The 26,788-nt window shown below is 46.6% G+C and overlaps 1 protein-coding gene across 5 annotated transcripts; it reads right to left on the bottom strand.

The window, feature by feature from the left end:
- GAS2L2 (growth arrest specific 2 like 2) lies at nt 1-25,756 on the bottom strand. Of its 5 annotated transcripts, XM_019499513.2 has the most exons (11): nt 25,572-25,756; nt 21,628-21,840; nt 20,594-20,735; nt 16,659-16,805; nt 13,279-13,653; nt 10,573-10,811; nt 9,645-9,752; nt 8,652-8,720; nt 7,830-7,926; nt 5,647-5,947; nt 1-3,509 (listed from the first exon to the last, which is right to left on the bottom strand). In XM_019499513.2, exons 5-11 carry the CDS (start codon nt 13,634-13,636, stop codon nt 1,499-1,501), a joined length of 3,183 nt encoding a protein of 1,060 aa, XP_019355058.1. In that variant the 5' UTR covers nt 13,637-13,653; nt 16,659-16,805; nt 20,594-20,735; nt 21,628-21,840; nt 25,572-25,756; the 3' UTR covers nt 1-1,498. The 5 variants fall into 5 exon arrangements, with proteins under 5 accessions (XP_019355058.1, XP_019355060.1, XP_019355057.1 ...); XM_019499515.2 differs by lacking the exons at nt 16,659-16,805; nt 20,594-20,735; nt 21,628-21,840; nt 25,572-25,756 and adding an exon at nt 13,739-16,581; XM_019499512.2 differs by lacking the exons at nt 16,659-16,805; nt 20,594-20,735; nt 21,628-21,840; nt 25,572-25,756 and having other exon boundaries at nt 8,652-8,717; nt 13,279-16,581.
- Nucleotides 25,757-26,788: the final 1,032 nt, after the last annotated feature.

A 26,788-nucleotide genomic window follows, 5' to 3' on the forward strand; every position in this document is an offset into this window, starting at 1 on the left:
CAAATTTCCAAGCTTTATAGTTATAAAGACAATCCACAAGTAATTCACACAGAACATTCACCAGTGTCAAACTCGACAGCCAAGAACTGAAAGGATCCTAGGTCTGGTTCCTAGACTGCTCCTTCTTGATATCACAGGGCATCTTTGGCCATGGTACCTGCTGGCCAACTGAACCCATGATGTTTCAGTTCTTGTCATTTCAAGTAGCTTCCTACTTCAAATTCATCTATGGCTCTTGGTTTAATTGCAATAATGATAAGCTTAAGGAACACTTGCATTTGAGCCTATACTTTGTAAAATGGCCTGAACAGGAACGCTGTCAGAGTTTACACAGGTACTTTTAACTCTTGAAGTTTGCAGAGAACAACTTTTGAATTCAATAAAATACATGTCAACATAATGAGGGTGAGATATAGCCCATTGCTTCAAAAATCAGGTTGTTCCAAACTCATGGGGACTATTGCAAAGCAAGACCATATATTCCTCAAATATACAACACAAATTTTCATTGGTATCCATGAGCGCTTCAGCTCTGGCTCCAGGACAATAATAATAAAAATAATGCTTTGTCTTTCTTTTCTGCAGTTGCTCTGAGGATCTTAAAGTGCTTAACAAACATTTATTAGGCCTTTCAATGCCCTGAGAGGTCAGTATTATTAGTCTCATTTGACAGATGGAGAATCTAGAACAGAAAGAAGCATAATTTTAGGAACTCAAGAGTCTTCACTTTTAAAGCCCTTTTCTAGTTTCCTCTATCTTTTCTACAGGGTCTAAAGTGCCTGATTCTCTGTATATGCAATATCAAGGCTCAATTTTCCTCCTAATTACACAGGTACAGCTACAAACACACTAATTTACCTGACAGGGAAATGTCTGTTCAACTAAAAATACTGAAATGGGCTAGGTGTATCGCACAAGGACAGAAGGGACAACGACTGTACATTTCATTTGCATCTGTCCCCACTGATAATACTCTTGCACTAAACTTGTTTACACATGGTGATAGATTTCCTCCAAAATATGGCTTCCATGATGTAACAATCATACATCTTTTCTCAGGATACGAGTCCTCACACTTGGTTCAAGGTTCAATTCTTAGTTACAGATTTGGTACAAAGTCTTCTGAAAAAGGCTTCAAAATTTTAGTCTTCAATGTTCTGCCTCCAGTTGCTGGTGCACATTCAAACTAGAATTGTACCTGGCTTTGGATTCTCTCTCATCTCAAAATAAACACCAGACCATATTATTATACACCAAGTGAAAAGGCCACTTTTCTGAGGTCCCTTGGTTGAAAACATGGGTGGACTTCAGTTCACTGACAGCTTCAACCCCATTGTTATTTGTTTCTCCTTCCATCTCCCAAGTGATTGCCTCCCAAGGAGCTGTGTGGGAGTAAGAGAAAGAAGAAATTTGGCCCACAGGAGGGTTTTGAATGCTATATTTTTTCTCCTGACAGCTGGGGGCTAAAATTGACCCCCAAAAGCATATTATAAAGATACTAGACCCAGGCTTCTTCATCTTCCTCCGTGAGCCACATTTTGCCTTCACTCAGGGATGACTTTATCTCCGAGTTCCCAGCCTGGGGGGAGCCACTCTGTTCTGAAAGCCAAGCTTCCTCCTCAGACCCAGCATTTTCTGTACTTTCTTTCTGGGTGCCAGCCAGGCTTCTCTGACTCGTCCGACTCTGGTGTTTTGAGCTGTGAGCCTTCTGGTCTTTAGCTCTGCCTGCCTTCTGTGCCTGTCGATGTGCCACCGGAGTGGGGATTTTGGATGGCCGCTTCTCAGGTCTGTTGTCCCTGCGGGGGCGGATTTTGGGCCTCAGCTTTAGCTTGTAGATGGATGGCACTCGTTCAGGCTTTTTCAGTGCCCTCTTGGGCTTCACTTGAGGCAGTTTGGACTTTTCAGGGCCACCTGTAGGGCTTTCATTGGATGTTGCCTGTGGGGCTGTACCGTTTCTGTGGACATCTGCAGATGCTGAATGTCTTGTTGGCTGTTCCCTTGACCCATTGTCTCTGATTTCACTGGATGCATCTTTCTTAAGGCAAGTCCCTTCAGACCCTTGAAGCTTTTTTTCTTGGTTTTCATCCATCAGGAGTGAGGTTGCCTGAGGAGAATCTTCCCCAGCCTGCTTTAGTGGCCTTGTAGCAATCCCATTCTCCACATCCATTTGGTGAAGTGTCTTGTGGCCCTTGGACAGTTCATCAATCACATCATCATAGTGCAACGCAGCAGGGTGCCAGTTTGCCTCTCTGCTTGGCACGTAGACACCACTACGAGGCACACCCCCACCACAGGAAAACGCGTGCCTAGAGCTGGCAAGGGGACAGAGAAAAGGTGTGGCAGACTTCCACCCTCTGAGGTTGCAGGCAGCAGTGTTACTTGCTAAGCTGCAGTCTGGTGGAGCCTTATCTAACCGGCTCCTCTCTGGATGGTGGTTTTCAGCAGGAATGGCCTCTAGCTCCTTTATGTTGGCTAAGATCTCATCCTCTAAGCTCCTGTAGAGTGCCTGCTCCTGGGCCAAATCGATGGGCAGAGGTGTATACACGCGCTCCCTCTCCCCTGGGTGGCCCACTGAAACGCCCTCACTTCCACTACTGTTTTTAGTGTTTCCTGCCACTTCCTCTTGCATTGATTTGGCACATGGAGGCTTGTCTTTCCCCTCTGTGTCTGATTGACTGGCTCTGTCCCCTGGGCTAGTGGAAAGGCTAGTAGATGACATCTCTGGTTTAACTACCCTACAGCATTGCCTGTGGCCCTGGCAGCTATCCTCAGCTTTGAACACTGCCCTGCACTTGTAGGGAGCAGGAGCTTTTGCTGTGACACTGGCTGGGGCTTTGCACTCATTGCTGAGATGGGGCTCCCCCTGGTAGCTTTTATTAGGTGTAGGGGTCCTATTGAAGGGAGAGCCAGCTTTCACTGGGATCTTTGTCCCAGCCTCCATTTTTTGCACATAGCCCGTGTGTTTAATGGGAGAAGATGACCTCACAGCTCCAGGGTCCCTTTGACCATGTGTAGCACTTCCTTCCAGCTGTCCTTTATGACTCTGTGTAGCTTTCTTGGTATCGTGTTGTGGGAAGGGATGAAGGGCCTTGACTGGGCTGGAAGAACGGACTGTGCCAGGAAAGTTCTTGACACCTTGTTCCTGAGACTTGTGACCCTGTGGAATATTCTTCCCTCCATGCAGGGCACTTTTTGAAGACTGAACTGAGCTGTCCTTGAGTACTGTCTTCGGGGTCTTGGATTCTGTATATCGGGCTGGTGCCAGGCTCTCTCGTTCTTTTTGATGCACCCCAGGAGTTCTTCCAGACAGTCTTCCTCTCTGTGGCTCTGCAATAGTTTCTGAGACACCAGGACTGTCCTGCTCATGTCCGGTTGGCTGGGATGTCTGGGAGGGCATGGAAACATGAAGTGTACCCCTGCCACACTGAGTAGAAGAGCTCTGTCGGGAAGGAGGCCTTTCCTCAGCAAGCAGCTGCTTCCGGGAAGGTGTAGCAGACCGCTCCCTTGTCCTGCAACATGAGAACAACCATCACTCCAGTGTGACAACTGCCTCTAGCCCCTGGTGAATTCATTCATTGCTGTGGGTGTCAAGCCAGTACTGAGCTAACGGGCAGCATGAGGCTGTAAGAGCTCCTTATTATTGTCTTTCAGACATATGCTACGGTAAAATCCCTGTTATCCAGGATTTTACTAACCAGCACACTCTAGTAACTGGAATTTCTGGCTGGCCGGACATAGGGGGTGGGGGTGGGGGGAAGCATGCACATGGTCACCGCCACCACCACCCACCATGGTGCGCTGTCGCCGCTCTACATGCAGCTGCCCCCCGCATCTGGGCAGAAACCCTATGACCTCAGGCATTTTTACATTACTGGCACCCCCCCATTCCCCACTCACACTGGATATCAGAGATTTTCCTGTATAACCATTTCCCCTGTGTTTAATATGTGCAGAGGCACTGGCACTGTCATTCTGGTACCAAGGCTTGTTGCCCTGGGGCCTTTGTACATGCCACAATATTGGCCTTTGAAGTGACTTAAATGCCCTTTTGCACTCCTTTAATGGTGTTGCTGTTTACACTCTTGGCGGCATATTGCACTTTAAATGACTTTGGTACCTCTGAGGTGTGTTAGTTTGCTACCCTAACAAAGTGCAACAGCCGTGGAGGGAAGCACTGTGCTCCGCGCAACTCAGGGACCACTCAGCCTGCCACCAGCTCGCTCCTCCCCCTGCTGCCAAAGAGGCAAGTAAGGATCGGACCCCCACCCTTGTGTACACACCCTGGGGCTTTAGTTCGGTTTAAACTGAAGTGGTGCTGTTAAAAACCCACTGTTTCAATTTAGGGAGAATTAAACCAAATTAAACCCCCATGGCATGTACAAGCACTCCTTGACAGTGCACGTCTCCTCTGTGAGAGATTGACAAGAAAACCAGAGGCTACTTGTATATGCCACAGCGGTTTAATTCAGTTTATTTTTCCCTCAATTGAAACGGTGGGTTTTTAAAAACACTGCTTCAATTTAAGGAGAATTAAACTGAACTAAACCCCTGTGGCGTGTACATAAGGGTAGGGTCCTGATCTCTACCTGCCTCTTTGGTGGCGGGGGGAGCGAGCTTCCGGTGGGCCGAGTGGTCCCTGAGCTGTGCAGGGAGGCCCCAGGTGGCAGGCAGGTAGGCTCCGAGGAGGAAAAAAAATAAATAAATCAGGTTGCTGCTTTTTCTGTTGTTGTTGTTCAGTGGAGCCTGCCTGCACGGGCTGCCGTCGGGTCCCGCAGCCCCTGAGCTGTGCAGGGCCTGCCAAGCCCCAAGCATGTTGGCTTCCAGCACCCCATGCACTGTTGCACTTTGTTAGGGAGCAAACTAAAACACCTTGGAGGTGTTTTATCTTGCTATGTACCAAAGACATTTAAAGCAGTGGTCAGGAATACGCCACTGAACGTGCAAGCATCAGTGCCATTAAAGCAGTGAAAAAGGGCACTGAAGCCACTTTAAAGGCCAATTTTGTGGCATGTACAAAGGGACCCCAGATGCCAGCAATCGTACTAAAAATAGCACCAGGTGCCATGGGTCACATTTTGGTGCTCCTGAGAATGCTTCCAGGTAGTGTTAGCATATGCCCCAGCCCAGCAATGACAAAGGCACCTGTATCCTGACCTCTCATCCATCCCCTGTTAAACCCAGGACATCACACAGACATATCAGGCTACCTCCATTTACAAACACCTGCTGTTTCAGAATTAGGATTCATTGTACAGGACTGTCCATTCACCTCAGTCCTCATATACAGTATCTCCAGTATTCAACTCTTGGGGTCTCACTGAAGCAAAACCCTAGAGCAGGTGAGTGACTCCCTCCAGCTGATCCCAAAATGACACTGATAGGCACTATATAAACATGAAGTCAGCCTGAATCAGGCCTGCTGAGGTGGAAACCAAAGGAAAAACTGAGACATTGTGAGACATGGGAGGTACCACAGTATGTTCGGATTAGAGAGGCCTGGCTAGCACTAACAGGCAGTGTTCTCCACCTTTCTCCAATGTTAGCTGCTTGTTGGTGTCAGCAACTACTATCAGCTGCTCAGCACAGCATCCTTAGGAGCTGGGGTGAAATGAAGCCCAAGATCTTTCACTAACGTCTCTTCATTACCTGGCAGAGGGGGCTCTCCTGGCTTCTGATTGCTCCCGAGGGGTCCCGAGTCCCGAAGTCTTCTTGCTGGCACTATCTGGCGATGAGGATGAACAAAGCTTCTTGCTGGTGCCAAGGCTGCGTGATGTGTAAGTCCTCCACTCCACTGGGGGTAACGGGCTTTGGGATCTGCTGACAATCAGGGTTGGCTGAGGCTTGTCTGAGTTATCAGTCTTGGATGCCAGACAGACCTTGATCTCATGCTGCACTTGCATTGCCTGTAGCCTCTGAGGATTTGCCATCTTTAAAGCCTGCTTGTGAGCTGTGAAGAGATGCAGAGACTCAGCACAAAGACAAGCACCTTTCTCCACATTGCTGTGAAGTAATCTTTTGGAATCATGACACCTGGCGTAACAGGCAGCGTCTGCCACGTCCCATTCGGCTCTGAACCCTCTAATGCCATGTAGACTGGGTTGGACTTGAGTTTATACCAGTCTTGCCTAAGCATCATGTTGCAAACCTCTTGTGAACAAGCATGATGAATTAGAAAACACAGCAAGACTTTCTGTGCGAGCTTTCATTCCCCAAAAAGCATTTCTGAGTTGTAATAACATAAAACCTGACTTTCTCCCATGATTTCTATTATCCAAATCCTCAAAGGCAGCAGTTACTCTGCATCCCAGAACTGACTCCCTGAGGCATTCAAAACTGCAAAGTATGCATAGGTGGATCTAGGATTTTGAAACGGGGAGTGCAATTGGTGAGGTGTATCATCCCATATAACAAAGCACATACTTTTCTCTAGGTAGAAAATAAACTAGAAGCTTTAATAATATGCTAGGGGCCTAGGGCTATATTATTCAGTTTAACATTGAAGCAAAAACATTTATAACTTTATTGGAATGATTTTAAAAGTCTGGATGGCTGTGAAATAGGAGTTACCAGGAGCAGCTAACAAAGAGCTTGATTAGTGGACTATCAAGACCATTAAAAAGGAGGGAGGGTCATTAACACCTCTGCAATGAAGAGTTCAGAAGGAATTAGGAATTAATGAGCCGTGAATTTACTTGATGTTTTTGCTGCTGCCTGAGCAGAAATGCTGCTGCCATTGGCAACACATAGGGGATGCATGCAGGTCCACACGCGCCCCCTGAGATTGGCGGTGCACCGCCTGAGATGGCTGCCGCCACCGGTGGCACCTGCAAGTGGGCAGTGCTTGCCACCCCCCTCTCCTGCTGCTGACACCACTTTGGCCACCTGCGGCCAGTCCCCGCTTGGCCCACCCTTGCCACTGACATCATCACGGCTGCCTGCAGGCAGTCCCCATTTGCTGCTGCCACCACCTGCGGGTAGTTGCTGTGCCCCCCCAGCCTTGGGTGGCACAAGGCATGAATCCCTGCTGCCATTACCAAGCTGTTGGTTTTAAACTTTGGGTGGAGCAGGAATCAAAGCGGGGAGGGGCAAGTGCACCCCCACCCTCCACCCCAATCCACCCTGAAAGAATGTAAACCATAAAACAAACGCTGCACCTGGGTAGGACTCAGTGGGATTGCATGTCAGTCTCTTCTGAAATGCTAGTCTGACCTCTAGTGGCCACCAATAGTTTTAGGCGAGACAGCATACCACAACCCTAGCTTTCTTAGTCTTCTCTGTGTTGTAACAAGACATCCGACTCCTGCTACCAGAGGACAGTGATCATCATAAAGGACAGTCTGGTTGTCCTCTGCCCTCTATTGATACAAAACTGGACACCTTTATGTCTTCTATTTTTCTCTTTAAGAAAAATAGAAGACATAGAGAAAAATATTTTCTCTTTAAGAGAAAAATAGAAGACATAAAGGCATTGGGTTTCGTATCAATAGAGGACAGAGGATAGAGTAGCAGAAAACGGGAATGTCCTCTATGATGGCCACCTACCAGAACCCAGAAAACAACGGGACCTACCAAAAATGTGTTGTGGCACCATTTCAGCAGCAGCATTGTTTTCCACTCTGTACAGTAGGGATTGGTGAACCTAGAGGTATGCTTGGATATGCTTCTCCTGACTCTTTACTGTGTTGTTTTTTTCCTCTATTTGACTCCGACTCATGTAATCCTCTGTTAGTGAAGTCCCACAATCCAACCTAATCCCAAAAGAAAGTGACCCCCATCCTCCATGCACACCTGAGGTTGGAAAAATGGAGTTGGCATGTGGGGAGACTTACACAAAGAGGTGCATCGACAAGGATCATGCTTATCCAAGTAATGTTCGAGTGTGTCCCAGCCCCCTCCAACCCGCACCATCACATGATTCCGTAGGATCTGAAACAAATAAAGGACCCATGAGTGGTGAATCTCCATGATCTGTGCAAGACATGAGCAAAACATGTCACCATTCTACTGTTTACTTCCTCAGTGAGGTACGTGTGGTATTGCCCATTCACACATAAAAGCCCTGGCTGTGCATATGTGCATATATATATATGAGTTCATGCATACATGTGGCACATTTTCATGGTATAAGTAGACTCTAGTCTTCATTCCTAACAGCAAGGCAAGAAGGCAGGCCATCTGACACCAAAGCACAACTCTATCAGTAGGGATAGAGGAGAATCTCTCTCATTGGTGGTAACTGGGTCAGTTGCCAGATCACTTATCCCAAGCAGAGGGTATGCAGGATTCTCAGCACCTAGCAGCTCCCAGCATGCACCCATGCACTGAGCTTGTCTGAACACCTGGCCCCAGTTGTCCAAGTGCAAGTCCAAGCTTTTCTGCAAATTCCAGTATCAGGGACTGAACTTGATAGATGCAAAGTATCCTCAGTTCCTGATCATCTCATTGCCCAGAACATCCCAGGCTCTGTATTTTGCTTTGTAACATACAATACATACAGGCAAACACATGCACACTTTTGATTTGCATGCCCCCCTATGCATGCACACTCAGCCATACCTGTGGTTGCACATGTACATGCACAAACAGCTGCTCTTACATTACATGTGGATAATGAGTAAAAATCTCACTTAGTCCAAAGGGTATTTGCATACATTCTGATGAACAGCAAGCAGTGGAGGACCATCAGCCTTGAGGCCATCACCAACGTTATCTGATTCCTGCTTTGGAAAATACGCAGGGACTCAAATATGGCACAAGGACAGAGCCTGCTCCTGCCACATCTTATTCCAGGAGAATCTCTGGAGACCAGAGATTACCTCTGTCATTGCAAGACGCATGTGTAGGTCAGGAGGATGCACAGTCACCTGGGTGGCATCTCTGACAGCATGAGAGGGGTTTGGGGGATAACATCAGTGAGTCCCACAACAAAGGGCAAAAAATCTGAGGACCTTTGATCACAGTTTGCACATTGCTGCACATTCACATAAACAGTGCTACCCACCAGCTATCAAGAAAAAACCCCTTCCCCCCAGTGGAAACTTTAGAGTACTCCTATATCAGAAATTAAATTAAACAAAAGGGAGGGAAGGGCCAGCTTGCTAGCAGCCTTTCCTGTCCTGCAGTGTGTGCAGTGGTGTGGAAAGGTACCAGATGGATAGCCCTGGAGCCTGGGGTCCTGTACACATCTGTGTGGCACAGGCAAGATCAGCTTCCCTCATTCCCCATCTATATGCTTTGGCTCTGCTCTTGAAAGGGACAGAGGGAAATCCATTACCTGCAGGCCAGTCAGTCCAATAAGGGGGTCAGTTGCAGTGATGGGCTTGTCCTAGCAGGAGATGGAGTGACTCACTGTATACAGGGCACACGAGACCTATAGTATAGACCTAGAGCTTTATATCACCACTGAACTGCCCAGTCCTACTCAGGGTGACAACATGCCCTCTGTATTGACACATCCCATCTTTTGGGATGGGGCCAAACACAATCAGATGGGTAGAATCTACATTTGAGAACTCCTATCAGAAAGACCCAACATTTCAGCAACAGAAGCTAGCAGCAGGGTTCCCCTCCTGCCTGAAAGCAGTTTAGAGTTCCCAGTGTCACACAAACTAATATCACAACATCATCTCAAAAGCTGGACTTACTCTGACAAAAATGAGGGTGTTTGAATCTCCCACTCGATACTTCCCTTCTGACACCTTGATCATAGAGAATTGGACTGGGCAGGTACATCGGCTCACAAGGTGCTGGACCTGGGGAATGGAAAGCAAACTATTCTTGGTCAATAGCATTGTCTTCTCCATAGGCAGCCTGGGATAGCACTATAGCCTTGGAGAAGGTATATGGATAAGCTCCCTGGGCCCACTTGCTATAATCAGTGAGAGAGACAGAGTGCCTCTGCTTATCCAACATCTCATCAGAACCACTTGATCGTGTAAATGGAGTGGGAGTCCTGCAGGAACAGCTTGCTGCTGCTGCTGCCTTCTTGGGATTAGGTCCAAAGAACAAGCTTATGGAAAGTGGTAGGAAAAGGATTTCCTCACTTCTGGGTCTGGTTATCTCTAGGAACAAGAAGAGCAGAGGCCTCTTCATAAATAAAATGCAACAGGAAGAGGGAGAAAATTTAATTAATATTTTTCATCCTCTAAAACAGATTCAATTCAGGATTGGGTTGAAGATCGAGGAAGGCATGAGTTTGAGCCATGCTGATCAGACCCTCTGTGGTCTATGAGGGCACAGCTGAAGGACTAAAGAATTTGGTTCCTCTTGTGCTGTTCCTTTTAGAGTCATGGTCCCTGCCATCTTCTAACAGTGCTGTAAAGTACTAGGGTACCCAGGCTTTTAAATATGGGAGCCTATAAGTGCTCTTAGGTTTGAAGTGCTCATTTGCAATGAAATAAGAATCTCTCACATGTACACATTTTGCTTTGAACCACACTGTCTACACAGATAACCACCATTGAAACTGCTCCCACAGTCAGGTCCTCCTGAAGTTCACCCCTGGATTAAAGAGTGAGTATAAGGCAGATTGACCCCCAGTGCCAGTGGGTTACACCATTCCAGCTCTCTTACCATCTGGTCCAGGTTCTTGAAGTCACAGGGTTTCCTCTGGGGTTTGGGAAGTGGAGTGTCCTCTGGGGGCAGGTCCATCTCCTCACGGATCTCCTCCTCAATCTCTTCCTCCATCTGGATCAAGGTGGGAGCGCTCATTCCAAAGCGAGAAGCCCGACGGGCCACCTCTAGCAGGCACAGCACAAAATTCTTCTCATTCTTCCTCAGCACCAGGTCCTCAGTCTCAAACATCAGGACCTCTTAGGCATAGGGGTAAAGGGGTAGAAATGACAAAGTAAGTAAAATGGGCAAAGCAAGAGAGGAAGAAGAGGAGATAATACACAAGAGGAAAGATGGAGATGGCAGCACAATTGATAGAGCAGTAATGCTTTAGATACCCTTGGAAAGAGCCTGGTGTTTTTTTGGTGTCAGAGCTAGTGATGCAGCATGTAGGCACTGTAACCATCATGTCTGTCTGTAACATGGTCCCAGAGAACATCCAGTCCTGGAAAGATGCATGAGTAGGTTAAAAGGATTCCCTGCTCCTGATATGCCAAGCAAATGGACATTCAGACCTATCTTATAATGGTGGGCCTGAGGATGTTTAGGCTGGCTAACAACTCGAAAAACTTAACTTAAAAAAAATTACTTGATTGGGATAGACAAATGCCTTCTTGGTGAAAATGTCAGGCACTAAAGGGATTGTTAATCTCACAGGGAAGGGCATACAAGAACCAATGGTTGGAAGGTAAAGTCCAACACGTTCAATTTAGAAATGAAGCAATCATTTTTAACACTGAGGGTGATTAACTACTAGAACAAACTCCCCAGGGAAGTGGCGGATGTTTCATTGCTCAATGTCAAATCAAGAATGGGTGCCTTTCTGGGAGATGCTTAGTCAAACACAAGTCACTGGGCTCAGTCCAGGGGTAGCTGGGTGTCATTTCATGCAGGAAGATCAGATTACATGATTGAATGGGCCTTAAACTCCATGGGTATGTCTATATTGCAAGCAAAGGTGTGATATAAGATGAAAGCTTTAATCTCTCCAGCACAGGTATCCATAGTGAAGACACAAAACCACATGCTTCAGTGAAGGATGGCAACCTGAGTATGAACCCACTGGGGACAGTGGGCATATACAAAGGTTCCTTGGTGAAACCCATGCCACTACATTGTTATTGTTGCCTGAAGTAGTTGGACTGAAGCCAGCAAGGGTTTGTCTACCCTGTTTAAATCCTACTGTCAAGTCCAGTGTAAATGTACCCTATGCCATTCTAGACTGGCCTAACTCATCTTTAGATGATGAGGATGGGTTAAGCAGCCATTCAGCACCACCACTGCTTTGGCAGAATTGTTAAGCCAAATCAATAAAGCCCACTGACTAATTCTGAGGCCTGAGGAGCTGAGGGTGGTTTCTGCATATAAGAAATAAGAAGAGAATTATCCCGTCTATAACCAGGAGGACTGCTGCCAACTTTGGCCAAGGAATTAAAACCTGACTCAGCAGGAGGCACAGCAATGCAGGCACCACATGGCAGGCAAGCAGGCTATGATCTAGATGCAGCTACAGCACACCCCCTCACACCTCCTCTCAGACCCTGTCTGCAACACACTGCACAGAAGCCCAAGAGGATGGAAATATGGACACTATGTGAGGCAATGCTGGGCTAACCACACAAGAGCTACTGAAGCACTGGGGAATATTGCAACCAGCTAAAGATTTGGGAAGGGAAATGTTAAAGGGATAGTACAAACTAATGTAATCTAATCTACCGGCTGCCTCAAACAGTAATCTAATCTTCCCTTTGCCACAGCCTTCCTTGGGGCTCTTTTCCCTGTCCCTACTGAATATATCTGCTATATTAGTTACAGCAGGCCAGGCAATGAACTGAAGTTTCCCAGAATGCTGCCCTGCCCTCCCTAGTCAAGATCCTGGTGAGTTTTATGGTTGTGCCTCCTTGCCAGAAAGGACACTGAGTGAGGGACTATCATGGCAAGAAAAAAGTATGTGTACTAGTTTGTTATCATGGGGTTTCCAGGAAGAACTTTATTGATCATGCAAAGTAGATTTTCAATCATTTTTATGATTGTATACAGTATGAACTGTATTATGGTTATGCCCAAGGGAGATCAGGGTCTCCTTGTCCTAGGTGCTGTATGTGTGTATAGTGAAAGACTGTCTCTTTCCCAAAGATCTTGCAGCCTAGATGGACAACACAGATATAGGAGTGGGATGTAGGAAGATTTATTAATGGGTTCAGACTTCTTAATGCCCAACATATGAGGCAGAACCCCAGCTGGTGGCTTAGCCACAAAGCCCATCCCCCCTTTTCTCCCACTTCTCTCCCTTAAGATGCTTCATCTCAGAGCTGAATATTCATGATACAGTTTCTGGTTTGTGCTTCATTTAGTAAAAAGGGAGGCAGAAAACTTGTGATCCAGGCTCAGGACCAGGCCCAGGAACACGCAGACTCAGAATCTTCTAACTTCCACTTTGTGACCTTGAGCAGGTGACTTCCCTTTAGCTTCCTCTCTATTAAACAAGCATAATAACAAGGGTCACAAAGCTAAATTAATAGTTGCAAGATGCTTGAAAAGCCTTGGCTCGATGCTGAATAAGGACAAATTATTACCAATGTAAGAAAAGTCACTGCCAAACAAAATGGTAGGAAACCAGGTTAGAAAGGAAAGAAACTGAAGAGAGAAATCTGGATCTTCCCTTACCTTTAATATCCATCTCCTTCCTGCACCATTGGATGAAGTTGGACACATTGTCCCTGGCCTGGAACGTGCCTGGCTGGGCAGACTCATTGCAGGTAACCTCAGATCTGGGCAGCTGGAGCTTGTGAGCCAGGCCTGGGTACTCCTGGTAGAACTCCCTGGCCACCTGGGTGACATTGTTGGCATGAAAGCACAGCACAGTACCGGTCTCCAGCACCTCCAGGAAGGAGCCAACATCAATGTCCAAGCTGTAGAGTTCCTTGAGCCACTCAGCCAGGTCCTCCTTCATGGCATAGAGATACTGCTCACTGGATTTGTAAGGGCGAATGCTGCGGACTGTGGCCCCCTGGATCCCAGACATCTTGCCATGAGAGGGGGCTAGAGGGAGACACAGAGAAAGGGCACTGGAGATTTCTCTGTGCCACATTTAATAGCCAGACCTTTGATATGATTCCTGACTTACCTAAATATGGTTAACTTCCACCTTGCTGTCTCCAGAGCTGCTTTTCATAAGCCTACCCCTGCTCCCTCCATCTCCATCGCTCTCCCAACATGAAAAGGACACTCCAGAATCATGTTCAGACAGCTGCAATATTTTTCCTTGTTCCTGTTCTTACAGGATCACAGGCGACAGCAGCAGCAAAGCTTCTCTCAGTCTCTTACTCATTGCAATCACAGCCACTAAGCAAATTCCTCTAGGCAGAGAAAGTTCCTCCATCCATCCCACATGCAGCCAGCCACTCTGCTCCTCTGAGCCCAGATCCCTGAGGGTGTCTTGTTTCCTCTGATAGATGGTGCTGTCCTTACTCCGGACACAGGGTACTTCCTGCCCCAGACCCCTAGGTCCTGCCTGCAGTGGGTCCACTTTGCTCCAGGACACGCACTCCTTTCCTGGGAGCTGAGCTCCCCCCCGCACAACACCCTGCCTCTTGCTTTAACAAGGAGCTGGGGACTTCTTTCACTCTACCAAGAGCTGCCACTGCTTCCTCACCCCCAGCCCCAGGGAGGTTTCAGCAGCCCTCTCTTTCCCCACTCCCCAGGCGTGGTTGCTGGAGCCGGGTATGATTCAAAAGGGAAATCACCCCTCCTGGAGAGCCTAGTGTTTTGTTTCCTTCCCTAAGTGCTGTTCCCTTCTCCTTGGTGACAGAGACTTGCTACAAACACTCCCCATTAACTCTTTGGACTGCTGGTCTGCCAAAACAAATGCTTTTTTTTTTAGCAGTGACCAATTCAGGCTGCAAGGTTTCAGTAGCAATCTGCATCAGTTCGGGAGCACCTGGGTCTGCAGTAGTGGTTCTGAAGCATGTCTGCTGTTCATCGCTATCCTAGAACCACAGCATGTTTCATCCCAAAGCGCTTCACAACCACTAATGCATTGATCCCCATTTTCATCCCCCTGCCCTGTGCTGTAATCATCATTCCCATTTTACAAACTGAGGTACGGTGAGGGAAGCAATTTAGTCAAAGTCATACTGGGCATGTCTACATGAGACATTTACTGAGGAGCTGACTGATTACCTCCACAGTAAATGTCTCAGCATCTACACATGCACCCCTATTAGGGTGAAGGAAATTAATAAACTCCACATCAGGTCATACTTGTAAATACAAGTCCTACTCAGCTGCAGAGTTTTTTCATGCGCAGCAGCACACGTGTAGACGCTGACCCAGCTGGCTAGGGCATGAGAGTTGTTCAGTGGCTCACCCCATGCTGAAGCACCCTAGTGAGCCCAGTCGGAGCAGCCTTGGGCTCGTAGACTGACCCCCTGGGTCCCCTGCCAGTTAAGACTGCTCGGACCCAGTTCAGTGTGCCGTGGTCCAGGGGCACATGTAAACAGTGCATCCAGGAGCTTCCTAGGAGCAAGGAACTCCAAAGCAATAAGCTCCAGAGTTTATTGTTGCACATTAATGGCAGACATAGATGTGCCCACAGGGAATCAGTGACAGAGCTTGAAGGAGTATTCAGGGGCTTCTATAGACATGCAGCAAGGCTGCTCTGATGTGCTGTAAATCCAGCACATTGGAGCAGACTCGATTAATCGAGTCTGCTGGAGCATGGAAATGAATGTGCTTCAGCAGCCTCCAGCATGACTTGTTTGATGAGCTTTAGTTCAAAGCACCCCGCTGCCACTTTTCAGCATGGGGACGCTGATACATGTGACGCTCGGTAGCTTTTAATTAGCACCCACCTGCCTCTCAGAGCACATCTATAAATGCCCCAGGAGTCCTAGTCTGCTCTAAATATTAAGCATCCTTGATTAAATGCCATTAAATCCATAGAAACATAATTAGGTCAATCAAAACACAGAGAATAACTGAAACTAGTTTGGCCCTCTGCCTCAAATGTAAAATCCAGAGAGCTGGATCATCCACTTGTTTAAATCAATCCACCTCCACCAGGATCGGTAGAGATGTGCTGATTAACCCCAGCTCTGGTTCTGGCCCAGAAACTTTTGAACCCAGACAGCAGCACGGTAGGGTCCATCTGTGTTTAGCAGCATCAGAAGTCACATATTCCAGCACAGGCAGCAACTGGAGATTTGCGGATATCGCAGGGCACAGAGATTGTGGTGTCCATTTTCTAATCCCATGGTGCTGTGCTGCACTATTGCAAGCCCTGCACTTTTGCGCTGAGGTGATGCTCCATTCTGTCATGCCCTCCTGTCATGCATGGACATAGCATCACGTGCGGACAGAGTCCACCAGAACTGAGGGACGCTGCTCTGGAAAAGTGGCAAAGTAGTCATTCTACCAGAAAACCCTGAAGACAACCACTTCCCTAGCTGTGCCTGTCTCCTTACAGAACCTAAGTGCAACAAGAGCAGTGGTTTTGGCACTCTCATCATCAGACTGGTCCTTGCACAGCAACCCGGATGATCTCAGTGCTTGGATAAAGCTGTTCGGTTCTCTGGGGATTTACAGTTCGGAAGGCTGTAGCAGAACACAGAGGGCTTCACTTCCCCCTACCGTGCTATGGAGCTCTTACATGGATGGAAGCTCAGCCAGAGGAGCTCAGCGGAGGCTCCAGATACACTTAGGTGGCCCTTCAGAGGGAAACATTTTCCTCCCTGGAACCTAACTGAAGACGTGGCTACAATATTAGAGTGGTGTTCAGATGAAGCTGATACAGGACTCAGGGACTGTTTCAAAAGAGGCTGCCTTCAGACAGGTCATTGGGAGGTGGAATAGACCCAGGAGGAGTAAACACAGCATAGACTAACTATACATGACTGATCCTGCTCCTATTACCGTGTTCACTGTTCTCCAAAGAAGAAAGACTGGGCCCTTCAGGCCTAATGCCAGAGAACAAGCTACCCCCCCCACCCCCCCAATGATCATTCTGCCCCAAAGTCTCCCGAAAGTTGGATTTGTCTAGAACTAACCTGGAGAATCCTTGCCGTGTCATAATAAATGAGGTAACTGGTGCTGGTGACTTGAGTTGTCTCTGAAACAAGTAGCACTGAGATTGCAGCAGGTGAGATCCACCTCATGGGTCTTCTCCTAAAATTCCTTGAAATCTGGTCCTGAATCTTTGAACAGGAATTAAAAATAATAAAGCTACACGACTGAGAGGGTGTGGGAACAAGGTTGGGGGCTGTGATGCAACTTGACTACAGCCCAGACAGGGGACAGGGGGTAGAGATGCCTTCCCCATACTGCTTAACTCTGTGATAGACTTGCACCTTGCTCCTAACCCTGCACAACCCTTGTACTAATGCTCTTAAATATATTTCACTAGGTACGTGTGGCACCTTAAATATAGCCATTTTAGTTCAAGATAAATCTCACAGAGCAAAGGGCGGGTCCAGCTGCCTCTGCTCCAGCAAGAATAGGTTTGCTCCAAGTCTATACTCTTCTCGCTCCTCCCTTTTCTGCTTGGAGGGAAAGGTGAATTCTAGTGCATCTGTGCCTGCCCCATGATGAAAGAAAAGACAAAGCCATGAATGAGTTTAGAGTTTAATGGCTTAATGCTACTTGGCACTTACTAGCCTGAGCAAGGAGTGCTCCTGGGATCAGCCCTCTCTTTAGCAGGACCGGGTGGGTTGCATGGAGCCTGCATTCTGGTGTCACATGTATATGGATTTGGGTGATTTGCTGCCTAACCCCTGGGTACTGGGCAACATTAAACAATGTAACAATCAAAGACCAATCTGCCAGTTTCAAGCTCCTCCTGCACCATCCTCCTAATATTTGGGAAGTGCATTTTTTAAATAATTTATAATATACAAATTTAATTTCTAAATATGTAAATTCAAAACTTTGGTCCAAATCATTGACATGCAACTGTTTCCCCAGTCTTCTCCACCTTTAAAGCCAACTCCATCTTGTTAAATCTTGACTGAAGCCCCACATAATGTCGTAGACAGCAAAAGCACAGAGCTCAAGAACTGAGTTCAGAGGTGATGGTCTTCCACTGGGAAGGCTCTGTTTTAAAATATTTAAGCTCAACAGCCATCAGCCAAAGCACCCCTACTGCTAGGCTAAACTGAGATAAGGGAGGAGAAGTAAGGGTTGGTCTTTGACCTTACGCCAGTGCCCAGAGGCTTTTTGTGGTCAACACAGGTAATCACCATCCCAAGAGTTGAAAAAGAAGGAGCCCCATCTGGTCATCAGCATCACTATCAAAGCAGGAAGTTTGGGTATAAACATGCCATCCACTATAACCCCAAGTTAATTTTATACTGTTCTTTGCATCTCTCCTGCCTTTCCAGTAGAAAGGAATGTCTTGGTGGAGAAAAGAAGAGATGACGGAAGAGGAGGTAGAAAAAAAGGAGGCCAAAGGGCTGGAAGTCAGAGATGAGAGTGGGGAGGAAGAGAACATGGTTTCTTCCTCCCCACTTTCACCTCACACATCAAGCATGGAGCAGGTCCAAGAGCCAAACAAATCAGAGGAGAGCTCATTCTGGGCTTGGCTCTCCCCTTTCAGCTTCCTCGCTGGACTAATCACCATAACAGACAGGTATAAGCATAAGGCAAGGATTTCTGTGGATGACATCTTTCACTGGGCCAATTGCACGGTTTGGATAAAGTTAGACAAGCTTTCAAATGCAAAGCATTCTCCATCAGGTATAAGCATGATAAGCATCCTCATCCTCTGAAACCAGGGGCTTATGCTTTGGGCACACACTCTCCTCCTTTAGCCTCTAGACTAGTATCCTTTCCTGAGGAGGAAGTGTAGGACAGGGCTTCCTTTCCTGTTCATCAGTGCTGTTCCTTCATCGGCAGACAGGTTCACAACAAGGAGGAGAGTGTGTGCCCAAAGCATATGCCCCTGGTTTCAGAGGATGAGGATGCTTATCATGCTTATACCTGATGGAGAATGCTTTGCATTTGAAAGCTTGTCTAACTTTATCCAAACCGTGCAATTGAGGATATCTGTTTCCTAATATTAAAACACAAGATTGGATCCAAGTGTAAGAATTTTGGAAGTAGTTTACAGTTAGCCTTAAGACCCTTATGCCCCAGGACCATGAGATCTGCTATACTGGATCAGACCACTGCTCCACAGAATTCTGGTTTCCTGTTGCACTGATTGGATCACTGACTTCTTTTCAGGTACTCTAGCATACTGTCCCCAAGTGCCCAATGCTTGAGAGGAAGGCATGCATCCAATCAATTGTGCCCTGCTGTATGAGAGGACATATTTCTTCCTTAGCATGGCATATGATCAGCTGTTGCCTGTGAAGCAGAGGCATTAAAGTCATCCTCCCCCAGGTTGCATAATGAACATTGCTAGTGACTGCAGAATTATCCAGCCATTTAAAAAAAGATGAGTCACGTTGTCACCAGGACAGTAATGGCCCTGGAACATGCCAGATGTGGTCTGATTTCATGATCAATGCCAACTCATCATCTGGCACAGTTGCAAAGAGAGATCAATTGCCTGGAAGAAGCCCCGAGGCCTGCTCCATCACATATCCCTTTTCTGTCCCAGGAAAAAGCCTCAGCAAGAACTTATCTGTTGCCTGCTGGACAAGAGGAGGTCCCCAAGCAAGATGTGCTCTGAGTGCGAGATCTATTTCTGCAGAAAGTGTGAGGTTTTGCACTACAACCAATGCTTCATAGAGCACTCCATCCTGGGGCACACCAAGGAGGAGCTAGGGAACAGGGGCTTGGGCATCATCCAGCCCATGCTGAGTGCAGGTGGGTTGGGCCAAGAGCCGGGGGGCTGGGACTTGGCAGTTGTGGACCATTGCTTAGCTTAGCAGGAGCTCTTGTACTCCAGTGATGTATCCAGGTCTGGACTTAGGTATGCAGAGGGTTTGTTGGCTCGTCAAATCAATAGCATAAGTCTAGATGTCTTGCCCATTCACCTTTTCTGAGTCTCTTCCCCTCGTTTATTTTTTTCCCTTTGCCTTGCTAAGAAGGGGAATTAAGGCCAGCGATTCTGTTAAACACATTAAAAATCCTGCATCCTTCCCATATGCAGTTTCCAACCAGCCTACTTCCTCCTCTCCCTACCCATAGTGCTCCCAGAGCAACAGGTTCCTCCAGCCAGCTGGCTTTCCCCTGCAACAGTACTGTGCCCAGAGTCCAGGTAGCCTCCAAACAACTCAGCCTGCACTGGCTATCCATTCAGCTCTGCTGAAGGCTGACTGAGGAACATGGATAGGTATCAATAATGGGGTAAGGCAGAGACATTGGTTTGGTGCTGGCTCCTCTGCTACTACAAAGAATGGTATCTAGGGAAGAGGTGAAAGGAATGGGCTACTTTGAGAAAAAGGTCTGGTCTGCATGACAAAGCTTAAGCTTTGTCAGCTTTGGTTGTGAAAAGCCCACCCTTCATAGCCACTGTAGATCTGTCTGCAAAACCCCCAGTCTGGACACAAGAATCCTGAGAGAAGAAGGCTTCTGCTGTGTTAGTTAATGCCACTGTGGGAGGCAGGCAACTATACCGACAGGAAAACCCCTCTGCCACCACACTCCAGGTCTCCATTAGAGAGCTCAACCTCCATAGCAATGCACAGATATCGTGGCACCTGCCACATAAGTTAGACAAGCCCAGAAAGCTTGAGCCATTGACAATTAAACAGTTGGAGGAGAGCAAAAGATACTACATTTGTCAGTGCAGACACCCTGCTGCTGCTGCACCGGAGAGTGATTTTTCTTTTGTCCCAGATTCCATCAACTTGGCTGCAGCTGCAGGGGGACACAACATGAAGAAATAAGGAGAAAATAAAATGGATCCAGTTGAAATTGTCTGTGGTTTTATGCCAATATGCAGAAGTTTGGCAGAGATGTATCATTGTGGTAGGACTCAGTGTCATCAGCATTCATTATTAAAGAAGGCCACAGAACTGTTTCCATATTGACCTACTTGCATCATGAGCTCAGTGACTTTCCTTAGCCTGTGAACATCCAGTCGAGACTTTCCACCAGGGCTAGTTACAAATTCATTTTTTCCTGACAGAAATTTGGGTTTTCAGTTCATCTGTATTTTGCAGAAAGTTTAAGTTTTCCTAAAAAAAATAAAATAAAATAAAAAAAATATATTTTCCTCGAGAAAGTGAAAAATCAAAACCAGTTTTGCCTAACATGCATTTTATTTTTAAAAATTTTACTCGTGTTTGAGTGAAACAAAAAATGTTCCTCAGCTTTCTCAACCAAAATATTTTTTTCAGTTTTTGGCCACCCAAAATTTTGGGGCTTTTTAGGGGTTTTGGGGCTTTTTAGGATTTTGTTAGTTTGTTTTACAAAGATTAAGCATTTTCTGTCTAAAAATATCCTCTCTGTCCCCCTACATTTTCCAGCCATTTTTCTGTCCAATGCCTAGCAATAGAGGAGAAAAAGAATACAAAGTTTTCTCCTATCTCTATCCCCCCCCCTCCTCCTTTCACTTCAACATATGACCATTACACCATACTTAATAGTAAAGGTATTATTAAAATTGTGTCAGCAGCTGGAAAATATGATGGATTCTTTTTGAACTGAGAGGATGGGAGAGTCCTTTCATATGAAGCATATAGACAAATGCCAAAGAGGGGGAGTGTTTAGCTGGGCTGCCCCAAAGCTCTGTAATGATGCAGCAAGATGAGAGGGGGTAAGGCAGAGTCTATGATGGAGGAAGAGTCGTTGGAAGATGGCTGGAGATATATTGAAACCAACCCTATATTGAGATGACCTGTGCTGGGGGTTGACAAAGGCCTTTGAATCCAGCTACTGGAAATCCATGCATTGCCTACAGTGGACTTTGGATCAGGCCCTGTGCAATGTAATAGTGTTTTATCATTTCTGTGAAAGGCACCCTTCAGCCTACATTCACTGCTATAAATCCTCTCCCTTCCCAGGAGGCTGAACCCCTCCTGGTAGTCTGAACCCCTGTTGCATACATGTAAATGCTTGCTTGCTTACCAGGCAGATTGAACTTTGGTTCCCTTGTGGGAAATGAAACAACAGCTTGGGCTGTCAGCATCTGGACGGGACAGACCTGGTTCTCAGGAGACACAGCATGAAACAAGTCTTTTAAGACTGCAGGTAGTCAGCCTTCATTATCTGAAGACACATTCAAACCATACACAGTTGAATTCCAAGGTTTTTTCAATACATCTGAGTTCAATGCAGGCCCTGTGGGAATTAAATGTGATCAGCCCAAAGCATACACAAATTAATTAATCCCCCTGTCCCCCACTGTAGTCATGATTGGCATAAAAAACAGGAGATTTTTTTTAAGTTGGGTCTTTTCTATTTGCATTTTAGTATTTGTACCTTTACCATCTGTACTTCAGCTTTTAAAGCTTCCCTCTGTAGTCACAGGATCTATAAACTTGATTCCTTTTAAAAGAAAAATTTAATTCCAATATAATCACATGACTGAAGGAGCTGGGACTTTGAAGGAAAACCCCCCACAATAAATAACAAGAGATAACAACACTGGGAATGTGAATAGTTATAGAGACATATGATGGACAATGTCTAGGTCACTCACTACAAACAGTCTATGGACACTTTCAACACCCAGGACACAGATTTAAGCCTTACTTGTTCTTGCTGCATCACTGTTGTAGAACTATTTCCATTACTTTCAGGGTTAAGAACCCAAGACAACTATTTTACGAAGACTCATGCCTTGCTGGCTAGCATCATTTTGGGGGAGGAGGTCTGCGCAGCTCAGGAATCTCAAGTATTCCCACGGGCTCAGGAACGCCTGACATCCCATCATAAGGAATGCTGTCTCTGACATACCCAGAGAGGCGAGCAGTGGAGGAGAAAAGGTCTATTGTAAGTCAGGCTCCAAAGCAAGCCATGTAGCAGCTTGGAGCTTGCCATGTTGCTTGAAGTACGAACGCCACCTTACTGAAAACCCAAGTTACAATGCAACATTAGACTAACACGGCTACAGCCTACACCCCTGAATGCAACACAGAAGGATCTTCAGCAGTCATCTGCGGTGCTGCCAGCCAGCAGGTGCCCTGGGGGTGTCTACCCTACCCAGTTGCAGAAAGAGTGACTCCCTGTATCTTCCTGTTACTTTGTAGACCTCCCTCAGGGATTCTGCTGTTTCTGTCTCTGCTTCTCCACCTTGATGAAGCTCATGCCTACCTATCTAGGTAACCATCTGTATGGTATCAAACAGCATTTATAGCCCAGCAATGAAAGAAACCCCACAGCAACAAATTGTGGTATGCAATAAAGCAAAAACAGTATCTCAGGGCAGAAGAGATTTCCATGTGAAGCTCCACAGGGTAACTGAGTGACAGGGAGAGGGGAAAAAGGGATTTAAAATATTATGACACATGCTGGCTGTGTCTTCTGACACAACGGCTTTCTTTTGAACTTGCACGCCCTGGATCAGACCTCCACAAAAGCTCCTACGTACTGTCAAGAGCTGTTTGAGACCTTCACAATGTTTGTTCTCAAGGGCTACCTATACGGATAGACCAGTACAGCTGCAGAGGCCATCTTCACTCTCCTCAGAGCGAGTTTCTATTCATTTTTGAGTCCTGGTGTTTATCTAGCTCCCTTGTCCTGTGGCCATCTCCCCTACAGCATTGTGCTGGTGCAACTCAGGCTCTACCGACACAACTCTGTGTGGGTCCATATTGAAAGCCCCTCTGTCAGCAGTTACTCCACCTGGCACCATGCAGGAGGTGCATGTAAGGATTCCCACACCTATTGCTGGCTGCTGTGGTCTCAGGGGCATCTCATGCACTGGCAGCCCGCTCCTTGCGTGTGGAGCTCTACAACAATGCCAGAACTGCACTGATGTCCGCTTATGTTCTGCTATTGACTGCCAGAACTTCTGAGATAGGAGAGCCTAAAACATGACCTCAGCTCATAGTGTTGTAAGGACGAAGCATATACTGGAAGAGACAAATGAGGCATCTATTCAGTCTGGCAATGCCACCAAAAGGAAGAGCAGGTTTAGTGCTGTATAGCGGGCCCTGAATGGCACTGCCTAAAGCAAAATCATGGATACAATCACAGCTCTGGTGCCAAAAATAAATCTCATCCCAAATGACCCACTATAAGTCTTGGCCCACTCTCTCCTAGGAGCAGTCAAGAGTCCAACAGTCCCCATTATCAGAATCATCAAGGTGTACAAATGATGGCACATACACACCAACCTCTAACCCAGGCTGGAATCAGCCTCTGAAAACATGGGGTTTACTTTCACTTTTAAAGCCCATTTACTAGTTTGAACAAGAACAGAAGCATCAGGAGAGCTGGGTGCTGCTCCCAGCTCTGCCACTAACTGACTGTCTGGCCTTAGGCAAATCACTTTGCCTTTCAGTGCTCCCATTCACCCCAGAAGGAAGAAGAGCACCACAATACTTACCTACCTCACAAGAGTTGCAGGGATTGTATATTAGGTGTCTTTAGATCCTTGGAGAGAAGATGCTAATCATTGGGTACCTATACATGTGACAGAGCTCTGCTCCGATGCATGCTAATTAGCAGGTGTCAGAGAAGACTCAATTAATCAAATTTTAGTTAAAGCACCACCGCTGCCATTTTGAAGTGTGGGATGTTAAATACATGAAACGCTGTGGATGCTTTAATTAGAGCAGCTTCAGATTTGCTCTAATTAAAGTGCCCCCCAGAGCACATGTATAGACACTCATTGTCTCTAACCCTGACTATGGCTCAGTGTAACGAAGTGCATGACTCAGAAGCTGGAGCCCAGCTGCAGGGGGCTAATAACCTACCAGCTAAAGACTTCTGGGTCAGCTGACAGAGATGATTGACTAGGCTCAGAGGAAGTTAAAAGCTCCCAGGAAAGAAAACTGAAGGTAGGGCCTTGGGGAGAAGTATAGGGTCTGTGTTTTTTCTCCTAGTCTGAGGGGAAAAACCTAATATTTGATTCTGTGTTCTTTGCACCTGTACTGGTTTTGCTTGCTGTGGTGAGAGGCTATTGGCATGTATAATAAACAGACTGCAAAACTCTTGTGCTAGAGATGATATCTTTTATTAGACCAACTAAATAGCAGCCAAAAAAAGTCTTTCTTGGCATACTTTCAGGTCCAAACACCCTTCTTCAGGCAGAGGAGAGTTCAAAGGTTGTAAAAATGCTCCCAGGTAGAAAATAAACTTCATCTTGCACAAGGGTGGTAAAGGATGGTATGGTTCTCCTGGGTTTCAAAGTCCATTTGTGAAAAAGTTGCTCTGTGAATATGCAAGATGAAGTTTCTTTTCTACCTGAGAGAACTTTTACAATCTTTGAACTCTCCTCTGTCTGAAGAAGGGTGCCTGGACCCAAAAGCTTGCAAAGAAAATTTTTTTTGCTACTATTTAGTTGGTCTAATAAAAGATATCACCACTAGCACAAGAGTTTTGTCTGCTTTTGTTTCGGTGTGTGTGTGTGTGGTTTTTTGTTTTTTGTTTTTTTGTTTTTTTTTTTTTTTTAGACCAACATGGCTACAAGCTATATCTCTAATAAGTGGACTAGCTTTTATGAGGAAACTGGCTCCTGAGTCTGCTAAGGGAGTATGTTACACTCAGCCTTGGATAAACTCCAACACTGCATGAGATACTATTTGTCCTTCATCAAGTAAAACAAATCCACCTGCCACCAAGGACATGCTATTTCATTAGTAGCTCTCTGTTTGATTCCCCTGCAGGTGAGGGAGCTGCCTTCCTTTTTGAGTAGCAAGTGTGGTCTGCCGTCCCAGCCTCCTTTATTTGCATAAATATTTCTTCCCTCACCCTTTTGTAGCCTTGACTGACTCCCATCTAGGGCTCCAGTGCAAATCACACTGTCCATGGAGGTGTGTGGAGTTGGGGATGGGGTGAGGGAATCATTTGAAGTAGGTGGAGTGTGCGCAGGAATGAATTTAGCCAGCCTGTCCTCTGCCTACCTTGTGTGTGGTTGTGCAGCTTGTACCCTTTGTCGGGTAGAATTTGACCCTCCAGCATCCCAGCACCTCAACAGACAGCAAACAAGGAACACCACTGGCATGTCGCAGCATGAAGAAAAGCAAACAGGAGCACAGACCCCTTTCTTTGTCTCTCCAGAAAGGGGTGGGAGACTGACTGCAGGGCCAGAGCAGGAATGTGCTGGGCTCTTAAGGGGCCAGTGCTGCCGTATTAAACCAACTCAGGAGAACGAGCATCACACATGCACTCTAGCTGGACACCCAGGAGTTAATCCTCTCTACACCAGCACAGGGAAATCACAATCAAAGCCTGGAGACATCCCTGCCAGTTGGAGGGGGGGCTGCAGATCTTATAAGGAGACATACCCCTCCCTGGGGAACTGAGGGAGTTCAGCACCTGGCAGGATGCTGCTCTCATTTAGTATAAACTTGGATGCAAATCCCAGAATGCTTTGCACCATTCAATTTGCTCTTCAGTGTTGTTTCTGAAGTGGGGAAGGTTGCTAAGCAGGCTGTGGCCACTGATAAGAGGAGCCCACGGGAAATCTGCACAATCTGTCAGTGCCGTTGCAGTTTGAACAAAGCTGTTTGTGATACATCCGGATCGAGTTGCCGACAGGCAGATGCCACCATCAAATCAGCAGGCAACTTCCCCACCCAGAAATAATGTGTTTTGTGTGTGGTCATTTTGAATGTTGAGTTTCAGCCTTCCTTAGTACACAGCTGTGATATCTACCGCGCGCACACCACGAACACAGCCGACCTGTCCTCCTGCTGACAGCTAATCTCTTAGGACATGCTTAGCAATGCCAACCCTAATTATTCAAACAAGAACCAAACCAGACTCCCCTTTGTCACCCCCGCCAGTCACCAGATTGGCTTTAAATCCATAAAATAAAATAATAACCCCTCAATTTGGGTCCTTTTTACTTGCCATGAGGTTTTGAGGCCTTCCAGGCTCGCTCCGGTGAGTCTGGTCACATTTTCAAGCTTTTCACTGCAACCCAGAGGTAGCAAAGAACTAGGGTGCCTATAGACATGCAGGGAGGCTGCTTTGATGCGCTGTAATTAGTGCATCAGAGCAGACTCGATTAAATCAAGTCTGCTGTAGCATGCTAATTAGTGAGCTCCAGCAGCCTCTGTGTGTTGTGCATCTGCATCCCTACACTTCAAAATGGCAGTGGGGGCATTTTAACTAA

Source organism: Alligator mississippiensis, chromosome 14 (genome assembly GCF_030867095.1).
Source record: "Alligator mississippiensis isolate rAllMis1 chromosome 14, rAllMis1, whole genome shotgun sequence".
Taxonomy (NCBI): domain Eukaryota; kingdom Metazoa; phylum Chordata; order Crocodylia; family Alligatoridae; genus Alligator; species Alligator mississippiensis.